This window comes from Centrocercus urophasianus, unplaced genomic scaffold (genome assembly GCF_019232065.1).
Source record: "Centrocercus urophasianus isolate 14NV4802_14NV808 unplaced genomic scaffold, USGS_Curo_1.0 seq_9, whole genome shotgun sequence".
NCBI lineage: Eukaryota > Metazoa > Chordata > Aves > Galliformes > Phasianidae > Centrocercus > Centrocercus urophasianus.
In genome coordinates, this window is record NW_024885532.1 from 21,028,988 (window position 1) to 21,054,856 (window position 25,869).

Consider the following 25,869-nt stretch of genomic DNA (forward strand, 5'->3'; position numbering starts at 1 on the left):
CCATTCAAGTGCTGCTTTGTCATGTAATTTTTGTCTTTTGAGAGCCCAACTTGAGCTTCCCATCTGATTTGTAGAATACTTGAGAGTTCACAGCTGTGGGTACACAGCACCAGCAGCTGCACTTTGAAGGGAGAAAGTGGCAGATCACAGGGTGTCACAAATAAGAAATCTCCGAATCCATGGATATTCTTTGCTACTTAATCCCCTCTCTACCATATGTCTTGATCTTGAATAGTGAACCAATGCCATTTCTCATATCGCGGGGATTAAGAAGGACATGGGAATAGCACTAGAGCTGTGGAAACACTATATATTGAATGAAGAAGTGATTTGAGTGAAAACTCTATGTCCTACCCCACCTGGTTTGTCCCTTGCTGTGTGGTATATCCCTCCATCACTGTAAATTTGTCCTAGAGAGAGCTCATCCTAAGAGAACCAGGGGGGGAATGAACAGTTGGTAACAAAGGTGGTTGGGTTGAGATCCAGACAGTGTCTATAGCACCAAATAAACTCTGTCCCTTCTTCCCCCAAGTTTTCCATGCGACATTTCAGACTCTCTTCTTCAATCTGTGACCTGTTTCCTGCTGGCTGTCTCTCCTTGGGTGCCTGGGCATCACAGGTAATCTCAACAGCACTGAGCAAGTCTTTGAGCAGGAGGAGGCCTCTCTGTCAAGTATGAGCACCTACAGTATAGTTGCCCAAAATCAACCTGAGGAGCCACACAAAGAAATCAGCATCCTCTGCCCAGCCCCATTCAGAGAAAAATATTATTCTTTGGTCAATGAAATAGTATGTATGTAAAAAGAATAGCCTGAAGCAGACGTGGAAAAAGGAAAGTTTCAGTTTAAATGAAAAAAAAAAAAATGATTGCAAAGGGCAACTAAACCTTGTGGCAGGTTTGGCTGAGCTGTATTTTATCCATTCTGAGCTTGTGTTGTTTATATTCAATTTATCTGTCTAGACGAGTCTCTTCTTCTTTAAAGGAATACCAAGATCTTTTGAATGTGTAGTACAAAAAACCTAAACATTAAAGAAGAGGGCATTTTAGGCCGACTGCTTGAATGTTGTGTCTTTTTTTTAATGGATAAACACGACTCTCCTGTTAACTCTATTGCAACTTTATCTCTTTCTCTTTTTGTTTGCTTGCTGTAAAATACATTAAAACTGCTCATGATGCTAATGGGTCACATGGTCCCAACCCAATCAATTAACGGCTTTTAAAGATGACTCATTGTTTTGCCTGTAACAAAAAACAAAAGTCCAGAGTGAAAGCCCAGCACAGGCTTTTGCAAAAACTCCAGAGATTTCTTTTTCTATTTGTGGTTTTATTTTTTAGTGTTTTTTTCTAAGCCTGAAGCCCAGATTGTGATGAAGTGATAGGGTGTGTGCATGCAGAAGGCGTTTCATCTTTTGGCAGCTCACATCACTGCCCTGTTTCATCTGCAAGTACAATTTTAGGGTACAAATCTGATTCCCACTCCTTATCTTGATATAGCTGTGTTCATGCCTCAAGCCTCGACTCGAGTACAAACAGCCCTATTTATGGCAGGGAAAGGGTTTTTATAAGTGGCAAGCAATTTCCTTTTCATGAGTGTGCAGAATCTAAACTGCTTATTATATGTTTTAGGATATATTAATTAATATCAAATCTCTATCTGACTCTTTGTTTTAGACAGAAAGAATTTGCAGAAAATCTGCACTGAAATAAGCTCTCCCCATTTAATGTTATGTAGACACTACCCTGTTATAATACAGAAGACTTCAAAAGAGGCTTTCTAGATTGTCACTTTTTATTAGTGTAACCCAGAGCCTTGGACCCTATCTTATGCGATATTTTCAGCCCAGAAAATTCACTACAAAGTAATATGTCAAAAAGAAAAAAAGCAAAAAGACAAACCAACCAACGAACAACAACAACAAAAGCAAAGAAAAAGGAAAAACAACAACAACAAAAAACAAACAACCAAACAGAGGCTTTTCTCTCAATAAAAAGAAAAATGAACTGGAACAAACGGACATCCTGCCTGCAAGATGGCTCTTTCTATCAAGTCTTTTTAGTCTGTCAAGGCTTTCTGGAAAGCTAAACAGAAGAAAAAACACTTTTTTCATGTCTCTTTTCAGACTTCTATAGTTCTTAATCATAGAATCTTAGAATTGTTTGAGTTGGAGGGGACCTTTAAAGGTCATCTAGCCCAGCTCCTCTGCAATGAACAGGGACACCTACAGCTAAATTAGGTTGCTCAGAGCCCCGTCCAGCCTGACCTTGTGTGTCTCTAGGGATTGAGCATCCTTTTTATTTAGTTAGCTATTTGTTTGGTTGGCTTTTTGTAGACCAACTAGGTACTGTTGAGTACTACAGATGAAAAACAAAGACTTGTTGGCTAGTTTTAGGCTCCGTATCTGTTTTCCTCTGTGAAGAAGAGTCTGGCAAACTGAAAAAAAAAAACAACCAGCCCTTGACAGCTAAGGAGCCTACATACAATTTATGTTGGACTAAAATAAAAGTAAAGGAGGCTCCCATGCTGAGTGATCAGTCTCTGAGGCAAAATCCACACCAGTGAATGAAAACACTGTTTGAGCCTTCCTTACCTCTCCTCTCCCGTTTTTTTTTCCAGGAAGCCTCATGTGTTGCCTGGCCTGAGTGGCCCAATGTGACTTCACATGCATTGCCTGTCTGCCTCCACCTAATGAAGAAAGTTTCTAGCTGAGCTGCATCATCAATCAGCTCCTCCTGGAAATTATATATACACTTTATATTCTGCATGAGAAGCAGAGTATTAATAATTCCTTGTTTCATATATTAAAATATTTATTCTTCAAGTTCTTTCTACCCTCTCTTTCTTAGATATGGTGATGAGTAATGAAAAGATGTGTCCTACATTAAGAACTTTTCCAAGAAATCCAGAAATCTACATTATAATAAAATTTGGTTACCTGTGGTGAAGGCTCCTGAAACTCAAGGTGCGACACATCTTTTCAGCTGCCATTGCTGTATATGCCGAGCTGACTAAATAGATACTAACTAGTACATTTTGTCTGAATCAGCACACAATCTGAACCTTGACATTTCTGCTAGTAATTAGTAATTGGTGCTGCCATACCTGAGATGCTGATTCTGGGGACACTGTTACATAAGGAAAGCATCTTCTGGGTACTCAAAGACCGATCCTGCTGGTCACCTTCACCCATTCAATAAATGAACCTTGCTTTTTTAATCCAGTATTGTGCTTAAACCAGGAAGAGCAAAACTAGCTTAACACACAATTGATGAGCTTGGAGGAAGATATATGGGTATGGAATGAAAAACACAGATTGTGATTATGGTGAGATAGGAGTGTTGGGTTGCAGATATTCTCTATGATATTTGGAAGTAAAGCACAATGCAGAAATTTCAGATTCATTAAGCTGCTTAGGGGAGGTCAGAAAAGTGAACAATTTGAGGGCTTTGTGTCTTTACCAAAAGGCTTGGCAACTTCCAAAGCACTAATTTGTAATGGCACATTGTCTTCTGCCTCCTGTCAAGAATTTCTGCCTTGCTGAACTCTGTTCACTGACTTTGCAGAGAAATGGATACTCCTAGCTGTGATCCACTTCACCCTAGAAGAGTTGGCTGACAGTGATCAGTGAAATTTCTCCCTGAATATGCCAATTTCTTTCCAAGGCCTAAGGAGGTAGATGAGGACAACTCTCCATAGATGACAGCAGTGTAGATGCCTAGGGTCAAGGAAATGAATCCCACCAATTTGCTCTTTTGTTTGCATAGAACTTGGCCCAATGGAGCTGTGTTTAACTATCTTGGTCTCTCAAAGCACTACCAGCCTGTAGATCATCAACTCTGATAATGATGTTGAGAGAAACAGACACAGAGGAATGGAGCTGATCTACAAATATGAATTCACGAAATATAATATTTTCATGAATTATTCATCTCTCATTTCTAAATTAAATTTCTCAGTCTTGCCAATACTAGAGATACTGCTAAATCTTGCTCATCTAGCAAGATGGGGAGGAGATAAATCTTTTGTTCTTAATGTCATCAGTGATCCTAGTGATCCATTTAAGAAGGTCTTGATCTCTGGCCACTCAGACTCACCGTGGTGCCCACATAGTGCAGCAGAGATTTAGCAAGAATGGAAAACACTTTTGTGATAGCTCAGCATAGCAAGCCCTGGAGAGGTGGCTCAGAATAGCCTTGCTATCATATCAACCTTTTACACAAATGTAGATCATCTTCTTTGTATAAGAAATAATGTTGCTAGCAGGAACAGGGAAGTAATTGTACCTCTGTACTCAGCAGTATTGAAACCACACAGTGAGTACCATGGTCAGCTTTTGGCCCCTCACTGCAAGAAAGACATTGAGGCCCTGAAGTGTGTCCAGAGAAGGGCAATGAAGTTGTGAGGGTCTTATGGGAAACAGGTTGAGGGAGCGGGATTGCTCAGTCTGGAGAAGAGGAGGCACAGGGGAGACTTCATCGCTCTCTGTAACTACCTAAAGGGAGGTTGTTGTGAGCTGGGAGTCGTCCTTTTCTTTTGTGTAACTAGTGATAAATGGCCTCACATTGCATCAGAGGAGATTCAGGCTGGACGTTAGGAAATACTACTTTTCTGATAGAATGGTCAGACACTGGAATGAGCTGCCAAGGGAGGTGGTGTAGTCACTGATCCTGGAGGTGTTCAAGGAACATTTAGATGTTGTACTGATGGACATGGTTTAGTGAGAACTATTGGTGACAGGTGGGTGGTTGGACTGGATGATCTTTTAGGTCTTTTCCAACCTTGCTAATTGTATGATTCTATGATTCTTCCTTACAGTAAAAGAAAAAAATCTGTGAGATTCTGCTAGTACAATTCCCAGGTGAATGGTGTCTAGTCTTTCTTGTGTGCAGTTATGAACAGGAGTCTCTTTGCGTCTGTTTTTCCAGTCCTCTCTTCCTTTGGACCATCTTGGAAGAGATATTTCTCTGTCCAGCAAAAACAAGCATTGTTTTCAGGAAAGTATTTTATTTTTGTGCCACTGATACTTCAGTGAAGGTGCTATACTGTTCAAGCTGTATTTGTTATCTATCTATCTATCCATCTATTTATATATTGATCCATCTATTTTTATTTAATTTTATTTTAAAAGGTATCCCTTTTAATAATAATAATTTTATTATAAAAGGTATCCCCTCTGTAAGGAGAACATAACATTTCAAGAGAAAAACTACTGCTTCCCAGAAAGAGCTTCTGGCAGCACTTTGAAGACTTTTGAGGAATGGTGAATTCTCTCCAGTATGTGTGTATCGTATAGGGTGTTTTATTAGCCCTTGGTGTATTTGGAGCATTATGTTAATCATCACCTAGAAGCAAGAAGAAAATTGTTAGAGTCTCTTGAGGGTTTTGTTGTATACTGTAGTAGTCTGGAAGCTGAATTAACTTACCTTTTTTTTCCTTTTTTCCTTTTTTATTCCTCTTTTTCCTCTTCAGCCCAACCAACCATATCTACAGAAATGGATTTCTTGCTTTAGAAGAAGAAAAGCATGATTTTATGTATTTCCTACCGGATAAATGCAAAAAGAACTATTCAAGTGATTTTTCATCCTTTTGGCATGGTTCTACAGGATTAGGTGCATTTGATCTGTGTCATTTGTGGACTCGGGTGGGCTTTTTATTCAAATTCTATGGCATTTACCTTAACATTCAATAGTGGAAGGCAGAGCTCTCACCCAGCAGAAAAAATTACTTTTTTGTTGTTGTTGTTGCTATGATCCAAGGATGATCTTTAACTTTATGCATGTATCTACAGAGATATCTAGCCTGCATATATGATTGTATGTGAAATAAGGCAATTATATATATGTTCACAGAAAGAGCTAGGCTTTTGTCTCCAAAAGCACACACACACACAAAAATATATATATATTACTATATATATTTTTATATATATAAATAAAATCTTTGTATATTTCTTAGGAATATATAATGTAATGAGAGAGTGGCAGGTCAAACTAAGTGTTCTTTAGGTCTAGTATTCTATTTCCTACAATGTTGAGGAGTGGAGGTTTAGGAAAGAACACAAGAGGAGGCAAGTAATTCTAATGTTTTCCTCTTAACACTTTCCCAGCCTTCAGTGTCTTTAAATTTTCGCGACTTTCTGAACCTGATCAAGGTTTGTTGATGTCTCAAATGTTTTCAATCTTCCTTGGAATCTGCTTACTTTTTGTGGATCTGAAACATCCTTTGCCAAAAAATTATGCTATATGAAGAACAACTTCCTTTTGTTAATTTTGAATTTTGTGCCTTTTACTATTATTTGGTATCTTCTCATACTGATATTGAATCTTGACTTAAGTTTGAAGTTGCAAGTCCAGCCATAGTTAGCTGTGTGCTGAAGGATGGCTTAGAATACCAATTCAGTGGCATTTTTGCCAATCAAATACAAAGAATACTTGACATTTTCTTTCCCAACCATATTATGGTCTGTCATTCTGGACCATTCCATCACAAGAAAAAACCTTATGCGTAATTGCTCACATTTATCCCGTTAGCTTTCTTGTTGTGGTAACTGCTTGCACAAATCAGGACTAAGCTTTAGTTTGCATAGCTCAGAAAACTGTGTTAACAAGACAGCAATCTAATGTCATCTATTGCCTGAGGGAAAAGAACCCACAAGTTAAGCAAAGTGTGTAGAGTGATTGACTGTCAGCAATAAAACATTCACACAGGGCTACCACAAAGTTCAGATGGTTTGGCGAGGCCTTCTAGGCTGTTCTATTCTAACAGAGTCAATTCTAACAGTGTACAAGGAGGGAATTTAATGAATAGTCAATCAAATGTGTCTTCTGCAGGGAATGGTGCTCCTCTTCCTTTCTCCATACTGTGTTTTGCTACACAACAATGAACAGCCCAGACATTTCGAAAAAGGGTCATGAGCTTCTTAAGCAAGCGCAGAAAACAAGAAAGGCAAATTGTCTCACATCTTTGTTAGAACATTTCTCCTTCATCAGCCTGAATGCTCTTTTTCCATAAATTAAGCTATAAACTTCCAGAACAAGAGTCCATGCCTTCTTGAAAGCCTTCCTGAAAAGCACCTAGGATAATGAAGTTTCCTTCCTTCTTCTGGCTTTTAGGAATCACCATAATATAAAAAAATAAATAAAATTATTCTAATTCATGGTCATGGCACATAAACAGACTCCTTCGTATCAGCTTGGGAACACGATAATTAATTGCTTTTTAAAAATGAATTAATAAATAGTATTCCCAAACATGTACAGCTCAGGGAGGATGCTCAGTTTATTGCCTGAAAATAGAAGCTTTTTGTTCATAAATAAATAGGATGTGGGAACATTTTCAAGTTTACAAGTCTGTCTGGGGGTCATATTTCTGAAAGCATTCAAGTGCCTAATGGTGCGAGCATGAAAAGTCCCCCCCAGGAGTTTTTCTTCATCTTTTGATACCCACAGGTACTGGACAGTTGTTGCTGAAACGTGTTCTGGGAGGAGACAGACTGACTGAAAGGAGTTGCTTGCTCTTAGAAAGTGATTTAAGATCAATAGATGTTCATTCCAGGGGCAAGACTCAAGTTCATTTTTTAAGGACTTGCTATTTCTGCTGACCTTGTCCACTGATAGGCTACATTGTGAGGTACTGCTAACTGAGATAAGGCTTCTCTGGTGTGAACAAACATTATTAGGAATTTAACTGAAGTAATGGCTTTTGTTTAAATCGGTTTGTCAGTGACCTGCTGAATGCAGATTAGGCTACGGAGGCTGTGTTATTGTTCGTATTGATACTGGAGATACAGAAATTACCTTACAAAATCTCCAATCTTTTCATTCTCATCCCTTTACTGTGGGAAGTCTTTGCATTTTGAAAAATATCTACCAGAGCGTGGTAGCACTGACAAATCAGGGTACTTTAAAACTCCAGTATCTGCTATATTCATTCATCATCAACATCTTTTGTGTAGTGGCTAATTCCACGCATGTTCATCATCATCACTTTGTGCACAGAACTGTCTTTAACAGTCACAGCCAGCTGTGAGGACATGGCACTACAGAGAGATGCCATACAGTTGATAAGTAGATTCGTATGGTTCTTGGTTATCCTCAGTCACCAACACTGGGGCGATTGAGACAGTAATGAAGTGTGCTTGTCTTCTTTCTTCTCTCGTATTTCTTATTGATGCCTGATGATTTTATGCTATTTCCCCTCCCAAAACTGGAGGACTTAACTCCTTAACTAGAATGTTTTCAGTTTTGACAGTCATGGTTCCTAAGTGTTTGGCAGAATGTCCACCTATTTGCAGCCCATCATGCTTATTCTCTGCATGGAAAAAATTGTTACATAGACTGCTACCTGCAACTATACCCATCTTAATTAGTCATGTTCCTCACATACTGAAGTAAAATGCATGTATATTGGATCTTATGTGTCATGAGTGTCACAAAATACTTCTATTCTGCTGTTAGTTACACCACCCTCGTACATATTTGGGTTGAAGACAAATTAGTAAAAATTATATCCTGATTAATATATTTATAGTTTCTAGGTGGCATAGACCTCTGTTTTACTACAGGAGCATATTTTCTGTGTTTCTGACCTGTATTCCCATGGCACAGCAGGCTTGTGGCCTGTACTGCCTTACTGTCTGAACACCGCTGGCCACACTGTGCAGTGACCTTGTAAGACAGATAAATATTTCCTTAGTCTTCCCATGACTATTTCTGCAGATATTGAATCTGCAGTCCCTTGCAGGGGTGGAAAGGAACTGTATCTGTGCACCCATGTTAGATGTTTACTTCTTTAGCAGCAGTTCAGTCCAATCCTCAGAAAACCCTCGGTGCACTCTCTTCTGTCATGCCCACATTTTCAGCGTACTCTACATGAGTAAATCTGATACCAGCCTCATTGGGAGGGAATGCACAAGTAGAGAAGCTGATGTTTTTATCTCCATAACTATTCTTCAGTGATAATGAGATGACTGAAATGACTACTATTCTCATTCTCCCTAACTGATGAGGTGATTTGCTATCACCTCAATGGGCCAAGTAAGCACTCCTGGCCCAAACTTTTTTCCTTTATATTTTTAGGTAGTGAGGGAAAGTATTTTGAAATAGGAGCTTGCTACTAGCTGATGAAGTCAGCAATAGAGTTACTTACAACTAAGAAAGGGAAAATGAATAAATTTGCCTTAGGCAATCATAGAATCATAGGATTGAAAAGGCCCACAATGATCATCTTGTTTCAACCCCCTGCTATGTGCAGGGTCACCAACCAGCAGACCAGGCTGCCCAGAGCCACATCCAGCCTGGCCTTGAATGCCTCCAGGGATGGGGCATCCACAGCCTCCTTGGGCAACCTGTTCCAGTGCGTCACCACCCTCTGTGTGAAAAACTTCCTCCTAATATCTAACCTAAACCTCCCCTGTCTCAGTTTAAAACCATTCCCCCTTGTCCTATCACTATCCACCCTCACAAACAGCCATTCCCCCTCCTGTTTATACGCTCCCTTCAAGTACTGGAAGGCCACAATGAGGTCTCCCTGGAGCTTTCTGTTCTCTAAGCTAAACAAGCCCAGTTCCCTCAACCTTTCCTCATAGGAGAGATGCTCCAGCCCTCTGATCATCTCAGTGCCCTCCTCTGGACCCCCTCCAAGAGCTCCACGTCCTTCCTGTGCTGGGGACCCCAGGCCTGGACGCAGTACTGCAGATGGGGCCTCACAAGAGCCGAGTAGAGGGGGACAAGCACCTCCCTCTCCATGCTGGCCACCCCTTTTTTAATGCAGCCCAGAACACAGTTGGCCTTCTGGACTGCAAGCGCACATTGCCAGCTCGTGTCCACCTTCTTGTCCACCAGGACCCCCAAGTCCCTCTCTGCAGGGAAACACACAGTAGATCATATTGAGAACTTAGAAAACTCTAACCATGAGAGCACGGTTTTGTTTCATTTAATGGGGTGCCACCCTATTCAGTTCACAAGTGATGCACTACGTCCTGGGCCCAGTGGTACACTCATGTGTACCATTTTTCCAGGAGAATCACAAATCACACCCTGTGATTTGGGCCTCATCTGGTAACTATTCCTATTTCTTGAACTAGTCATTTATCTACTGAAATATTAAAAACATTCAATTTATTTTCATTGGATCTATCTGACACGAAGAAAATAAAAATATCTAGGATTTAAAATGTATTACTTGGCATGATTAAATGGTGAAATGAATGAAGTTTTTATGCATGATTGGTAATTATTTAATAATTAAAGAGCTCTTATGAATATTCTTGAACACCCTGTGGAAAAGCTAAATGGTACTCTGATTTCATCAAGCATTCAAATAAAATCAGAATTTATTTTTATAAGATCATTATAAAGATAGTCTGCAGGAACATCACCACGATAACGCAAACAGAACAGAAATGTTACTCGCTATAACACCTCTTCTTTTTTAGTATAAGACCTTGATTTTTCCATGCAAAAGATTTTTCTGCACTAATGTATTTCAGGTGAACTCAATTCCAAATGCCGTTTCAGCCAGTCAGGTTTCATCAGTGGTTCAGTGATAGGTTAAGGGTGGACTAAGCTTGGTCTGTAAGTGCAGATGAATGGCAGCCTCTGGCTGCAAGGGGAGCTTTCCCATTGAGCCCCTCCTGGAAAAAGACAAAGGGCGATCACAAAGGAAAATCAGATGTGATAGAGAACCATTTCACTCCTGACATGAAATCATTCAATCTCAGCTTAGTCTCTGCAAATCTCATTTTGTTTTAATTTGTGTTTCCATAGTACGTACATTGCAGGTTTGTGCAATATTTTAATAAGATGGTGTTTTCTTTCTTATACTGGAAAGAGTTATCCCACTGAAATGTCAGAAGTTCAAGATCAAAGTAAACTACAGGAATCATAAATCATTCCAGTTTTCCTTACCTCCAATGTTGACCATCAGGCAAAGTTTTATGTTAAACAGGTTGTTAATTAGTCCTCCAATGGCATGGAAAATAGATGACAGAGGCCTCTGGACAAAGGTTATTAGAGATCCATCACTCCATCTCAACAAAGAACCCTGCAGACAAAAAAGAAATTCTTCAGAAATCTAATGGGAATTCAGGATGCTTTTAAATTCTGAAAGTTGTTCGGATGTTGTTACAGTTACATATTTACTGATATGGAAAAAGGACTGAGTGGAGACTTTCCTCCTTACGGTTGCTGAAAGAGTTATTGCTTGTGAGGATATCACTGTTCTGTAGAACAGCATGAATAATTCATTTTTAATTCTGTATTAGATTAATTTCACCTCATACTCTGTTCGTGAATTGTCCTCAAATAAATTGTAATTTTCTTGAATATATTTGTTATTCAGAGCAGACAATAGCACTCATGAGTAATTCATTGCAGGTAGGTGACATTCAGATTTTGAGACGCTCGGGATGGACACACGGGTCACTCATGCACCCTGTTGCATGCTGAAACTTAAGGAATTGAGTTTCTACTTCTAAAAGGCACTTACAAATCTGAAATTCACTTGCTTTTGCCACTCTAAAATGCTAATTTTAAATTCATCATATCAGCAAAAGCACTGGTAGATTCATTGGCTGGAACACTGGTGGGAGGACATTCTGAACAAATTCATTAAAAGAATCTGAATGAATACATTCATTTATAGAACCAAGTTGAGTCTACTGACCTGGTATTCTGGTAAACTGAGATTAAGTAGAGAAATTAGTACCCACCATCCATCCTCTTCTTTGAGATTTGTACCTCAGCTCTCCTTCTTCAGGTGGAATTTAATTGGAATATGATGTTAATGAGAGTTTATCCCTTCAAAATTTTTTCCCTTTAACTCCTATCTTTTCCCATCTTCTGAAATCATTGAAAGAATATAACAGAAGTATTTAATACTTCTTTTAGTTTCAGTGAGACTGAAATTATTTTCTATGGCAACAAAGGGAAGATCTCCACTTGAAAAAAAAAATAAAAATAAATAATAGATTTATCAGTTGAGTCCTAAAGTTCTTTTGACTGATGTTCATTTTCACTTCTGGTCCTGGCATACTTGCCTTTTGGTAAGTTCCCCCTGTCCAGAACTGGGTATTCTGTTGTCCCTGAGAAAGCTTACGAAGGAATTCATTCTGTTCTGCGCTGGTGATGCTGGTTAGGTGACCTCCTGCACTTATAGCCGAACATGTTTTCTGTACAGTAGAAAGAGTGAAACACGGAAAATAAAAAATGGCTACAGCTTTGTCATGACAAGATTTCTGAATAAGAAGTGGGCAAGCTAAAAATGTAGAATGAATGATTAGGAGATGGAAAGGGACAGGCAATAAGAGAAAGTCCAAGAAAGGGAAATCTAAGAGGAGTGAAAATGGCAGGGAAATCCATCGAAAGTTTGCAGTCTCAAATATGAGAAATCAAAGAGAGAAAAAGAGAGGAATGGAGAGAAGAAATGCTCAGTAAAAGTAAAGGACTGAACAACAGGAACCAAGTGAGTAGTGTCTGTAGTGCAACCAGTTGTATGGGCTTTTTGTACAGTCAGTGAAAATTGGTCTCCAAACTGCAAGAAAGAAACTGAAGGGAGATAGGATGAAGTGGCTGTCACTGGGCAGAGTTTACTGAGCAACACAGCTTAGGTACCTCCATATTTTTGATAGCTAAACTCAGGCAAAATGCACTGTACAATGAAAATAAATGCAGAAAGACTGATGAGAAGAAATGGAAATTTCGGAGTAGCTGGTCCAAATGAATTCTATTTATTACGTTTCTTCCTCATGTCCTCAGCCAGATGGAAAACGGAGTAGGCAGGAACACTGCTCCATTCTTGAGTTTCTCTAAACTCAACTCAAAAAGCTTGATTTGCATTTGATAAAGAAGGATACCTTTCTCTGCACCTTGAAGCAAGAGCACTGTAGCTGGTGTTTAGGCTCAGAGGAAAACTCTGAGAAGAGTTTTCTTCTCTTCATCCTGAGGCATTTAAACTGCATGCACTCTTGTAGACAGGGTTTAAGAGGAATACAACCAAAACTTTTATGGAAATGTTTGGTTTAGTTTTCAAAATACAGCATCAAGTGCAGGGCTTCAAGTTATAGGGCTCGCTTGATTTCATCCAAACAGGCAGCAAAATGAAGCCAGAATGTCTTTTAGGAAGTATCACAAAGTGGAAAAGGGATTTGATGAATCAGTCAAAGGCCAAAGCCAGGAGGTATGAAGCTGTGCGCCACAAGAAAAGCAGGGGGTGAAACATCTCAACTATAACTTGTAAGTTTGGTGTCCTCTTACAATCAGCAATCCCCAAGAATCCCCTCATCTTCTCTTCACTGGTGTATTTTTTTCCCAGAGTGCCCAGGGAAGTGGTGGAGTCACCATCCCTGGAGGTCTTAAAGAAATGTGTAGACATGGCATTGAGGGACATAGTTTAGTGGGCAGCGTAGGTAGTAAGTGGATGGTTGGACTAGATATTAGAGGTCTTTTCTAACTTCTATCATTCTATTATTATAGATGCTTCATTTTAGAGCATGAGGAAACTAGACCCCAAGCTCAAAAAACTCAAAAGGGATACAGAAAGAGAGGAGAAATGGCAACTCCAGGTCTGTGTTCCAAGCAGGAGGTGGTTAATTGTAGAAGTCTGTTATTTTGTGAAGCAGAGTACAACCAGTCTCATCAGGACACTGGTATGAATATCAGGTACTTTTGGTCAACACTGGTACATGACAGAAGCAACAGAAAGGGAGGAAAAAAGAGTTAGGCACAAAAAATAACTGTGGGAAGCAGAGAGGAAACGATAAACACTCCCATTTTGAGCAACCAAGTACCTCAGCTTCCAGCCATGTCATTCTCTCTTGAATAAACATGTAACAGTAGCCTTCGTAACGAATCCAGCCTTTCTGGCATAGACTTCGACAGACCTGCTTTGCAGATGAGTCTTGTTGAGACGGGTTAGGAATTATGTTATGTTCAGGCTTATGTTTGTCAGAAAAGTCAAACAAGAACCTAGCATTGCGATGCTTGCCTGTGGAGTTGCCAGCACCTGAAAGAAACACAGAATAAACTCAGAAGTCTCGCTCATCTTTCCAGAAAAGAAAGTATTATTTCCCTGTAACCTCTTGAATCGACTAACCCCACCTCAACATCTCACAGGCATGTCCACTAAAGTGAAACTACAAAATGAAGGGCACCCAGACAATTTTTTTTCCTTTTTTTTTTTTTTTTAATAAGAGAAGAAATAAGAAATGTAAAACATCAGTACATGAAGGGCACTAATTTAGGATTCAGATGCCATTGAGGTTACAAGCAGAATTAACTTGCTGTTGTCGTTACAGAGTCCAGTGGGTGCAGCAGTACTTTAGCAATCTATTTCAGTGTGTGGTGCAATGCATCACATTTGTGGATCTGTCCCCTGGAAACAAAGCAGCAGGTTCAGCAGGCCAGCTCTGAAAGGTGTGCAAGACTCTGTGGATTCCCAAGAGTCATCAGCATGTGGCTTGCCTGGCTGGAATTGTAGTATATTAGTCTCTCTTTGCTAGAGAGAGCCTATCTCTGCAAAAGTAATAGGGATTTCAGGCTGGTTCATCACACTGCTTTAGAAGAGAACAAAATACATCTGTCAGACCTGAATTAAGATGGATTTTGTTGAAAGTTCTTGGAATTGATTTCTTTCCAGTTTCCTTATTGGTGAGTAGTCAGCAGAGTTGGGTTCAACTTACAAAATATCATTGATTTCTCTCCCCAAACCACAGCTTGTAATTTCCTCTACAATTATAGAGCAGGTCTGCTTAGAAACTACTTGTATCCATTCAAAGTTTCATCTTGTGGAAACCACATTTCTCCTCTCTTTGGACAGATGTGCTTGGCACAAGTCCAGACCGAAAAAAAAAAAAAAAAAAGGAAAGAAAGAGGAAGGTATGTCAAATATTTTCCTCCCGTATCCTCTCTTTTCTGCTTCCTGAAAGGAGATTCACAGCATTACTGTTTCAGCACTCTCTGAGTGCTTTTGGATTTCTGGCCATCCCAAGCAGTGAGATTTGCTAAGGTGCTGCTCATGCCTTCTCAGAATACCCAGCATGTTGCAGTCTTTCTCCTCTAAGACAAAACAGGGCACAAAACGGTGGGCATGTCTTTTGCCCTGATATAGTGTCATGCCACCACAGCCTAGCCAAGCCAAGGTGATTGCACAATTGGCTCTGACTTGGCTAGCAGTCATACATTTCTCCTTGTGTAGAACTTCAGCAACACAGGGGAAGTCTCCACCTTCTCTTGGCATTCTCTGTGACCTTCAAAGTAACCCATCCCTGTGCAGGGAGTCCCTGCCGTGGAAAGAGCTTGGCTTCTGGGTTTGAGTGAGAGAGTCAGATAAACCACAGGACCTGGTCTGGACAGATAAATCAAGGAACTAATGACAGTTTGCAGAGCTTTGCAAGAGAGAAGCTTGCACTGTGGCAAGGTCACATGCAATGGCTCTAACTTCTGTTTTTCCTGAGTACTTTTTTGAAAAGGTCGAGATGACATTAAACTCATTTTACATCTAGAAAAATACCTCAGATCTTCAGCCTTAATGACTGTGAAGTAAGCCTGTTCTGGCAACAGAGGCAAAAAGTTGAAGCAAGGAGACAGGTTTTATGTCTATATACATACATACATATATATATGTATATGTATATTTACAATGTTAGACATACAACCAAATCACGTTAAACTCACCTTCTGAGCCAGAGAGAGCTAAGGCTCCAAAAAGGAAAAATAGAAACAGATGGGTCATTGTCAGGAGACCTGGTGATCCTCCTGCCTGTGACCTGTAAAGAGCAGGTGGTGGTCAGTGTGGTACTTAAACACTGGTGGAAGCAGGAAAGATCTGACACCTCATGAAAGAGACTTGCAGCGGTGTATTTCACTGCACTGGGGAGAGCATGCACATGAGGCGGACTGAGAACTGCAGGGCCTGTAGCATTGTGGCCAGCATCAAAAAGCTCAGCAAGTGACCTGCAGTGTATGTCCCTGGGGTCAATACTGCTGCCAATACTTGCTAAGATCTTTGTTAATGCCCTCTGTGATGGAACACAGTGTACCATCCATAACTCCACAGATGATTTAAAACTAGGAGGAGTAGTTGACATGCCAAATGGTTGTGCTGCCCTTCAGAGGGATCTCAACGGACTGGAGAAATGGGTAAACAGGAAGCTCATGGAGTTCAACAGTGCAAATACGAAGTCCTGTTTCTGGTTAGGACTAACCCCAGACACCAGTGCGGGCTGGGAGCCAACTAACTAGAAAGCAGCTCTTCGAAGAAGGAGCTGGTGGACAACAAGCTGACCATGAGACAGCCATGCACTTTAAAAAACAAGGACAATAGCCTCCTGGGTTGCATTAGAAAAAAGATAGCCAGCAGATTGAGGGAAGTAATAATTCTTCTCTGTTTAGTTCTAGTGCTCGGCTCTCCAGTACGAGATAAATATAAATGTAGTAAAGTGAGTCTAGCAAATAGCCACAGTGATGAAAAATTGACTGAAGCATCTTTCGTATGAGATGAGAAAGATGAGACTGTTCAGCCCAGAGAACAGAAAGTTCTGAGGACACCTCATTATGGCCTTTTAGTATTTAAAGGGAGTTTACAATCAGGAAAGACTTTTTTTTTTACATTCTGACAGTGATAGGATAAAGGGGAATGGTTTTAAACTAAAAGAGGGGAGATGTAGGTATTAGGAGAAAATATTTTAGTCCCAGGGTGGTGAGGCAGACTGCCCAGAGAAGCAGTGGGTGCTCCATCAGTGGAGGCATTGCAGGCCAGGTTGGATGAGGCCTTGGCAGCTTGAGCTGGTGGGTGGCAGTCCTGCTTATGTCTACAGCAGGGGGGTTGGAACTAGATAGGCTTTAAGGTCCCTTCTGACCCAAACCATTCTATAAGTTTGTGATTCTATAATTCTTCTGACTCCTTCCTGCTGTAAATTCTCCCTCTCAATCCACCTTATCCTTACTTCTTTCTGCCTACTCTAGTAGTGCATTTCCTTTTCCTTTGCTTATACAATTTATGGCAAAGTCATTACCTCTGCATCACTTCAGAATGTTGCTCAATTCACCAATCAGAATTTCAGATCAGAATCAGAGTTTTTTGTTAGATTTTCCCCCCATTTTTCAGCATAGATTTTCTCTTTCCAAATTGTCCTGTTTCTCATTTGCTTTAGCGCACACATGAAGAAATTATTATCCATCTTCTCTCTATACTTTTTTTTTTTTAAACCAATTTTCACATTTCTTGTTTTAGTAAATCAGCTCTGAAGCATATGAGCAGAATGCAGGAGAATGAACGGAAAGTAAAACAGCCCTGGCATTTGTCAGGGATAACTTGTAGGGAAGGTGTCACACAGTTGCTTTGGCAGAATCAAAAAAACACCTCCAGAGCTACTGCAGTGTATACAAGCAAGGATGAAACAAATAAGGACAGAATTGACACAGGGCTGAAAGCAGCAGCAGAAGGTTGGACATCATTCATTCAGTGTACGGGCAAAAAGAACTGAAATGCCATTGCTATGAGAAATAGAGAGATTTTGATGGACCTCAGATTGAGTTAACACAAATCATTTGGTTAGTAACTCCTACACAGAGCAAATCAAAGATAGTCCCAGTTTGCACATATTTTGACCTTCACTAGGCTATAAAAAAGCCGTAGAGTGATTTCATTTCAGTTGTTGTGGTGGCTCTGCATTGACAGTTGAGGAAAGAAGATTGAAACCATGCCTATTGTGAAATTGAAATCACACCTATTGCATGGAAAAGTTACATCCGTAGTGCTAAAGAGATAGAAAAGGTGTAAGGAGCAGATAACATATGAGAATGATACCTCTGTAAAACAGAAAGTGGCAGGTATGTATATTTTCATATAATGTACACACTCCTATGAACACACATGCATATTTGTAAACTTACATGAGCATAAATATACAGACATAAAGATACAAAACAGCTATGCAGAGATATTAAAAATGAGTATTTAAACCCACCACCTTTGCTGATAAGCTGGGGTGGTTCTAAGAAAAAATGCTGAAAAGAAGATACCAGTTTATGGATGTGTGTTCTTCTTCCCTTTAATTCCTTCCTCCTCTTCTCTTTAGGGGAGAAATCTTTGTCTTTGAGGTATTTATATTATGACAGCTTTTGCTAGCATGGTTCTTTGCTCTGGTAAATGAAACCACCTCCAATATTATCCCCCACAGCTTTTGCTGTGGGAGTATTTTCCCTCAAACATGGGTGGGTGGGATCTGGTTCTCACCATACTTTGTGTACACTGATTGAAATGTCTGTGTGTATTAGGGCCTTAATCTGAAACACACCCTTAATCTGGGCAATTAAGTGAGAAGTCACATGGGTCCTCAGGGCGAATTCCTATCTCAGCACCAGAGATGGTGGGGCTGTGCCTCAATCAGTGAGGGGCTGAGAGGCTTCTGTGGAAATACCATCACTGGACAAAACCAGGGCAATCAGCCTTGGCATCCTTAGCCAGTGCATAAACATGTTTTCTGTGGCTAGACAGGTGTGTGAATGGAAGTATCACTTAAGCAATTGTGTGCATGTGCTCTGTTTGTGCTCTCTTGTGAACAGGTACCTGTTCATCCCTGTGTTGGCTGCAGGGCAGTACCTAACGGGGACTTTGCATGAACTATCCCTGCGGGAGTATTTTTACATAAGGCCAGTACTGAGCTCTGCTGGTAAAACAATATTTTATGGTACAATGCTGAGAAGCTTTTCAAGCTCTATTAAATTTACATAGGCTCCTACCCATTTCTTTAATCCAGTTCAAACATCCTCATGTACAACAAATATCTTCCCTAGTGGCTGAAAAAAAGCCCTGACGCATAGTACGCATTTGCACTGATGCACTTACATAATATCCAAATATTTAGTAAAGAGGTTGAAATGACCTCCATTCTTCCTCTACATAAATACAGGCCTTACCACTGTTAGGCCCAGAAAAATCCATTCCTTAAAATTGTTCTTCACTCTTTGTCAGATGTGGAATATATTTCAACGAGGACATTCTCCATGGACACCACAGGCTGGAATCCAGGTCTTTCTTAGAATGGGTGATGTGGTTGGTTTTCATGAGCTTGCTCCACAAACACCAGCAGCTTCTTGGAATGCTCTGTTGGAAGCCCACACTCAGCCTCATCACTCAGTACAGTTGGTATCTCAACTCTCTCAAGAGAATGAGATCTAAAAACACATTGGGAAACACTTTTTTAGGTGAACTTTTTATGTACTGACTGCAAAACTGCACTTGACTTCAGAAAGCTGCTTCATCTTGCTAGGAATACAATGTAATATATATTCTCTGTCTTTGGTGATGACCAGTTTTGGATGAGGATTACTGTGCTAATCCTATGGTATGAGAGGAAAAAAGTGACCAGATTTTTATATCCACTCTCTCCATAAAATATTAAATATTAAAGAAGTTATTTATACAAAGCAGTAGTCTCTTTGCTACAGCTATATGCATAACTCCTACAAATGCTGATAGATTTCATCACATTTTTTTGTTTTATTCTTAAGTAGTAAATGAATTAACTGTGATCATGCCCTAAACATTCATTACCTTGTACTATTTGCTGGATCTTTTTGACAAATAGTCCTCGTGAACAGCTGTATTCCAAAATGTTCATGCAGGTATGTAAGCCATGCTTTATATGCTATTCTCTTGACTCAAGGAAATTATCAGTAATAAGATTTCAGGTTGTGAATTTAGCATTTGATTTCTATGAATATCTTACTTATTGGAAAGTTAGTGTCTCGTTCTTTTGTTTGCTAGTATATCTGTGCTAAATTTATACAGAATCATAAAATCCTCTGAGTTGGAAATAACTCTTAAATGCTAATCCAAGGTTACAGGAATTCAAGGGTCACACCTAAAAACGTGTTTTTCAAATTTTCAAGATCTTCACAGCTCACAACCCCTGATATAAACCAGCTGGCCACTGCGTTAAGACTTATCTGAAACTTCTTCCCTCTACTTCAGCTTCATCATTCAAAGATGAAGCTGGTTTGCTTGAATTGCAAAGAATTTTCATAGGACTTAGCTAAAATCTTTCTGCCTTTATGAAGATACCTCTTTGCTGTCTGGTTCTCATAGCATGGACATGTTCTGTTTCCCAAAACCACTGGCAGATGTTAGGATGCATGATGCTACTCATTTGCAGTCTAACTCTCAGCAGCCCCATGAATCTACACAGAGATAGTTTTGAAGGCTGAGCAGGAGTTTCACTGGGAGAGTCAGAGCAGTCAGCTGCATTGCAAAACAGCAAAGATGTGGTCAACCGAAACAGCAATGCAACGGCTGAGGTTGTGCAAAACACTTAGACCAGTTCCCAGAGCTCTCTGTCACACTTTCTATCTTCCCCTACTCTCCTTTTCTCTCCCCCTGCTCCTGTGTTGCTAGGATATGTGTCAGCAGAATGGAAATGATACTGTTCCTGGGGGAAATGAAATTTAATATTAATACTTTCTCCCTTAGAAAAGTGAAGGGTGAGTCAAAAATGAATAGAGTTTCTTTTATATATGAAGTCTTTCATTCTGCATGGTAACTCAAAGCACAGCACTGTGAATTTAATGTTACCAACTCCAGTGGCTGTGTAGTCAAACACAGCAGGCTTTGTGCATTAAGCAGTAATGTCTCATTAGCAGGAGTTTCACTAACAAAGAAATAGGGGAGAAATGCTCATCAGAGCATTTCTCTGTGGGCAGTATTTGATATAAGTGTCACAAGGAGCTCTTAATGCCCACTGGGCTGAAATCAGGTAGGATCACCTCAGTTAAATGGACCCAGCTTTCCTCTCTGCCTTTCCAGCCTCTGTGGCTTCCCGTTTCTTTATATTCCTCCTCAAAATGCAGCTTCCTGCTCTCTTTGGCAGTGACCTCTATGTCCGTATTGCCCTTTTTGTTTCCAAACAAGATGGTTTAATACAATTTGAGATGTCAGAATTTGATGGTCCAAAGCTGAAAGCATGCAGCTTTGTCTGTTTGTTCGAGTAAGAAAGCTACCTCTGCCCTCAGAGACCTTTCTGTCATCTCTCACTGTATTTGCGCTATGTCCTGCCATATCCTGCCAGATGCTGTTATAAGGAGCTGGTGCTTTCCCATACTTCAGTTCCCCATGGGAAAGGTGGTATAAATAAATAAGGATGACATAATCTGCATCTGAGATTGCTAGTTGGATTGAAATTAGTGTATTCTCTGAAAACTCTTGTAAGCTTCCTCTAGGGTGCAAACTATGATTCTTTTCAACTCAGTACCACAAAATTAGAGGATTAGAAGGAATTAAGAACTGAGACTGTCCTGTGGTGGTTTTTGGTGGTTCTTAACGGGTTGCAGTCGGTAACTTCTAGGATAAAGCATTTTCACAGTGCTAGTTTTAGCAAGTTTATATTCTTCTTTTCCCAGACGATCAGACCCTGTTCCTGGTGTACATGGTCCTGTTTTCTTCTCTGTCTCATTTTAAGGAGGGACAGGCATTTCACCACCTTTTTCTCTTCAGCAGTTGTTTCCCACCTCCTTCCATCCCTATCAGTTTTTACTTCAATCTGAAATAGAGCTGATCTTCTCTTTTTGACCATTTACATGACCCTTGTGTTGATTATAAGAAAATATATGAGTTGAAAGATGTTAGGCTGTTATTAGGACCTTGCTGCTATTTGACATCAGACAAATGTGGCTAAATTGGGGTGTTAGTTCCAGAGACTGTACCATCCTTGACTACCATGAGTCAACCGCAGTAAGGAAGTCTTTTCAAAGTTCAGTCATGTGATGGCTGGATTACACCAAATAAAAAATAATAGTAAGACACATCACACTTCACAACAAGGTCATTTTTCCCTGGTTTGTAGGCTGAAAGCTTTTGGTAGCCAAACGTACTGAGATATGCTCCATCTCTGGAGGCATTCAAGGTCAGGTTGGATGGGGCCCTGGGCAGCCAGCCAGTGGGTGGCAACTGCCACAGCAGGGGGGTTGGAGCTCGATGATCTTTAAGGTCCCTTCTATCCTAAGCCATTCTTTGATTCTATGAAGTAATCCTGTGCAGCCCTCCATGCTGGTGGATAGATATTTCCACCTGGTCAAGGAGCATATCAAACAAGAGGCCACTATTACTTCTGATGTGCTGCTTTCCCCATTTGTGGCCAGTCATAGGCAAACACAAAGGGAAGAGGGGGCAAAATAACAACAGATCTGAGGAAAATGAAGTGCTCTGTGCTTGCAGGATCAAACACAGATGGCCAGTCACAGATGGATGCTTTGGGCTGGCAGGTCAAACCACAACAGCCATCACTCTGATCACTGGCTCACTTCCCCAGTTAACTGTGTGGCCTGGTCAACTCTCTTTCTCTCTCTCTTTCCCAGTCTGGGCATAACTGCATTTCTCTGTTGGCTGCAGAGCCATCAGTCTCAACTCAGATGAAAATCTGAGAGTGAGACTTAAAGAAAGGTCAGAAGATGGAAGAGGAGATTTGAATGCAGTGTAAATGGGAGAACTGTGTACTTTTTGGTCCTTGCCCAAGTAGTGGATGTGGTCAGGAAGACTGAAGGTAGGAGGCATGGTATACTACTGGAGGTAGGCATCTCTTGGTGTCATTGTGATTCCTCAGGTCTAGCAGGGCCTTGCTGCTGGAATGGAGTAGATACACGCTGATCCCTGCCCCTTCTAGAAGTCCTCCTTTCCTCTTTCACCTACTTGCCTATTTTTTTTTTTCATATGCAAAAAGTGAGATGAACTCATCCCTTCATTATCTTATCTCATTACTTCTGCTGTATCTTTTAATTAGCTCATTTCCGACTCCAAGCAATCTCTATACATTCCTTGGGGTTTTCCAGCTGGCGGGTTTTATTGGCATAATTCAATCTCCCTCTCCTCCTTTTCCATCTTTGCTGTCTGTGCTCAGTGTTCAAGACTAACAGAGTATTTATAAATCTGTGCATGCTTCCCAAGCTAGCGTTCCCAACTACTGTAAGCCTCACTCATTATTGTTCATGCTTGTAGAAGTCAACAACCAAATTTAAGGAATACTCAGCTTTACTAGCTTTACTGAGATCAACAAAACCTGGCAAAAATACTTTAAAGTCTTCTTCCTCCTGTCCTCATTCTTGGACTTGTAGTCCCCAGCCAGTGATGAGCTCTGCTGGCATGACTATACACTGTGAATGGAGCTGCTATCTTTTGGCCTGCTGCCATCTGCCGCCTCAAAGTGCCCACCATTTTGGAGCTAACAAAGGGGATCTGTAACCAGGATTGTGTCATGGAAACATGCTCTTAGTGATTTTTTAAATGGTTAAAAGTGTTCCAATATATCCTTTACTCTGTACTTTTCTTTCTTGTTTTTATTCTCTGCTTCATTTAATAAAACCCTGCTGCAAGAGAACAGTGAAAGCAGAAAAAAATATGAAAGAAAAATCCCATTCAAAGCCATGTGAAATTACTTTTGAATCAGATGCAAATTTGGTCCTACTGTTCACAGATTGCAGTGTGCTGCCTTTCTGACAGGATCTGAAGCGAAGAAGGCAGAAGTGTTATCTCTACAGCACCATGAAACTTAATGATAGCAGGACTATGAGGAAAACACTGTACCACCACCATGTGCTCAGTCTCCAGCAACAGAGCTCACTGGGTAAGTGCCTGCTGGCACTGCTAAGTACATCACTAACCTAAAGCAATTGGAGCCTAGAGTGTAAAGCTGGAGTTGGAGAGGAGGTTTATGGGCTGTGTAGTCGCCACATACGCACACACAAATGCACACGGGATAGGAAGGCCTTGTGGAACCTTATGACTATTGAACTGTACCCTTCTTGTTGGAAATTATGACCGCACCAACAGGTCCAGACTTTGTGCTTCCAACTTTTCACATGAATTTCTTCACGGCGAAAGTGCTTGTCCCCTTCCACTGTCACTAACCATAGAAAAGTTAAATGCAGACAGCTGGAGAGTAAATGCACAGATGGGCTATTTGTCCTGTCCATCCACTTGCTCCATAGCCATGTTGCCTATGCCTTTATGTCTTTTTTCTCCATGCTCTGTAGCTCAGTGAAAATTATGAATCTTGGTCTTCCAGGAAACATTACAGTAGCGTTGCAACCTTTTCCTGAGAGAACACTGTCAGCTGAACCCTTTTGGAGACATGCAATAATATGCATAACATGAGTTTACCTAATACTGAAGAATTGGATATCACCCAGGGATGGTTAGGTCTCACACAGTTAAAGATTACTTTAGGACAATACTAACACTGGTTGCACTACTTAGATTTCTAGGAGGGAATGTTGGTCTACAGTGCACCGAAAGAAAGAGAGAGATGCTGAATGTTGCCCATTTTGTTCTCCTAGCTGAGCCCATATCTTTGATATTTTAGACAAGTCTGCTACTACTCTCGTGAATCATGGCAAGAGTAGTGCCACATCACTAGGAGATACTGGCTGTTAGCAGAAGGCTCAACAGCTCCAGATTTTAATTGAGTACGGTATCTTCAGACTCCATCATTCAAACTTGGTGAATGTCAGTTGGCTTTACAGACTTCTGCTGCTGTGAGCAGTGCTGCTGTGTGTGTGTGGCTATGCTGGCTTTAGTGCACTACAGGAGCCTTCTTCAGTACATGCTCCCACCTCTGCAGCAGTTCTAGGGGCACGTGGTCTCGCAATCCACTTGGGCAGCAGCAATCACAGGACATGCATATTTATCTGATGACAGATTAATTTCCATATTCCCCCACCTGTCATCCAAGTCACATTACCCAAGAAGTCAAGTTTTATACCTCCTTCCTGGACTAAGCTTGTGAGAAATCCCCCAGCAAAGTCTCATCTGGAAAGATGTCTCAATTGAAGAGTTCAGCTGGCTCTAAATGAGACAGATTGTACAGACACACTAATCTGAAGTAAAGATATGTCTGACAGCTGCTAAATTCTTTCTGATCATCACTTTCTGTTGGGTTATTCTGCCTCTGGTGAATGTAATCCTAATAGTATTAACTGTATTATTTTTCTCTGTTCTACCATCATCCAGGAACTCGTATAGGTTAAGTCCTACCAGGTGAACATGGTGAATTCTTGTCCTTTAGATCCATGTTAAATAATTAAAAAACACCCCAGCTGAAATAAATAAATAAACAAATAGAATCTGGATTGCTGTTTCTAAACTATGTGTTTATATGAGCAAAAGGGAACAGGTTTGTTACAAGAGTAGACCGGAAATGGCTTACAAAGACAGCATGAAACTGTTCCCATCTGGCCATGCTGATGATTTAAGCTGGGATTTTCAAAGGCACCTGATGTAGTGACGTGCCCAAAACCAAAAGGCTTTGCCAAATTTCCAAACTTTAATGTGGAATGAAGAGCACCACTGCGTGCACCACATCTGAAATACTCCACTCTGCAAACTTACTGGGTGTTTTGCTGACCAGTTTTGTTCCTGTTTGGAAGGGAAATTACTTGGACAAGATTAGTGTTTTTGCTTTCTCTCAGCTCCCCCAGTCATCTGTAGCAGTAGCAGTACTTTGTTCTATTTGCTCTCATTTCAAGGTCTTCAGTGTGTGTCAGCAAGTCTACTTAGGCTTGGCAGGGAGAGAGATGTATTAACTGTTCTGCTACACCATTCCCCTGGAGTCTTTTGATTACCTTTAAAAAAATAAAAAGAAAATTAAAAAAAAAGGGTTAAAAACATAGAACAATTAAGAATCTCCATCCTGCTTCTGAAGCCTCAGTGATGTTACCAAGTGCCTGGACACCTTGAACAATAAAACAGCCTGTCTAATCATAGAATCATAGAATGGCCTGGGTTGAAAAAGACCACAATGATCATCTAATTTCAACCCCCCTTCTATGTGCAGTGTCACCAACCACCAGATGAGGCTTCCCAGAGCCACATCCAGCCTGCCCTT

General features: G+C 40.5%; 1 protein-coding gene across 1 annotated transcript; it reads right to left on the minus strand.

The window, feature by feature from the left end:
* Positions 1-10,549: 10,549 nt before the first annotated feature.
* LOC122171509 (snaclec bothroinsularin subunit beta-like) lies at positions 10,550-25,437 on the minus strand. The gene is made up of 6 exons (XM_042839132.1): positions 25,374-25,437; positions 15,671-15,762; positions 13,786-14,000; positions 12,037-12,168; positions 10,907-11,042; positions 10,550-10,632 (listed from the first exon to the last, which is right to left on the minus strand). Exons 2-6 carry the CDS (start codon positions 15,726-15,728, stop codon positions 10,550-10,552), a joined length of 624 nt encoding a protein of 207 aa, XP_042695066.1. The 5' UTR covers positions 15,729-15,762; positions 25,374-25,437.
* Between the last annotated feature and the right edge of the window lie 432 nt (positions 25,438-25,869).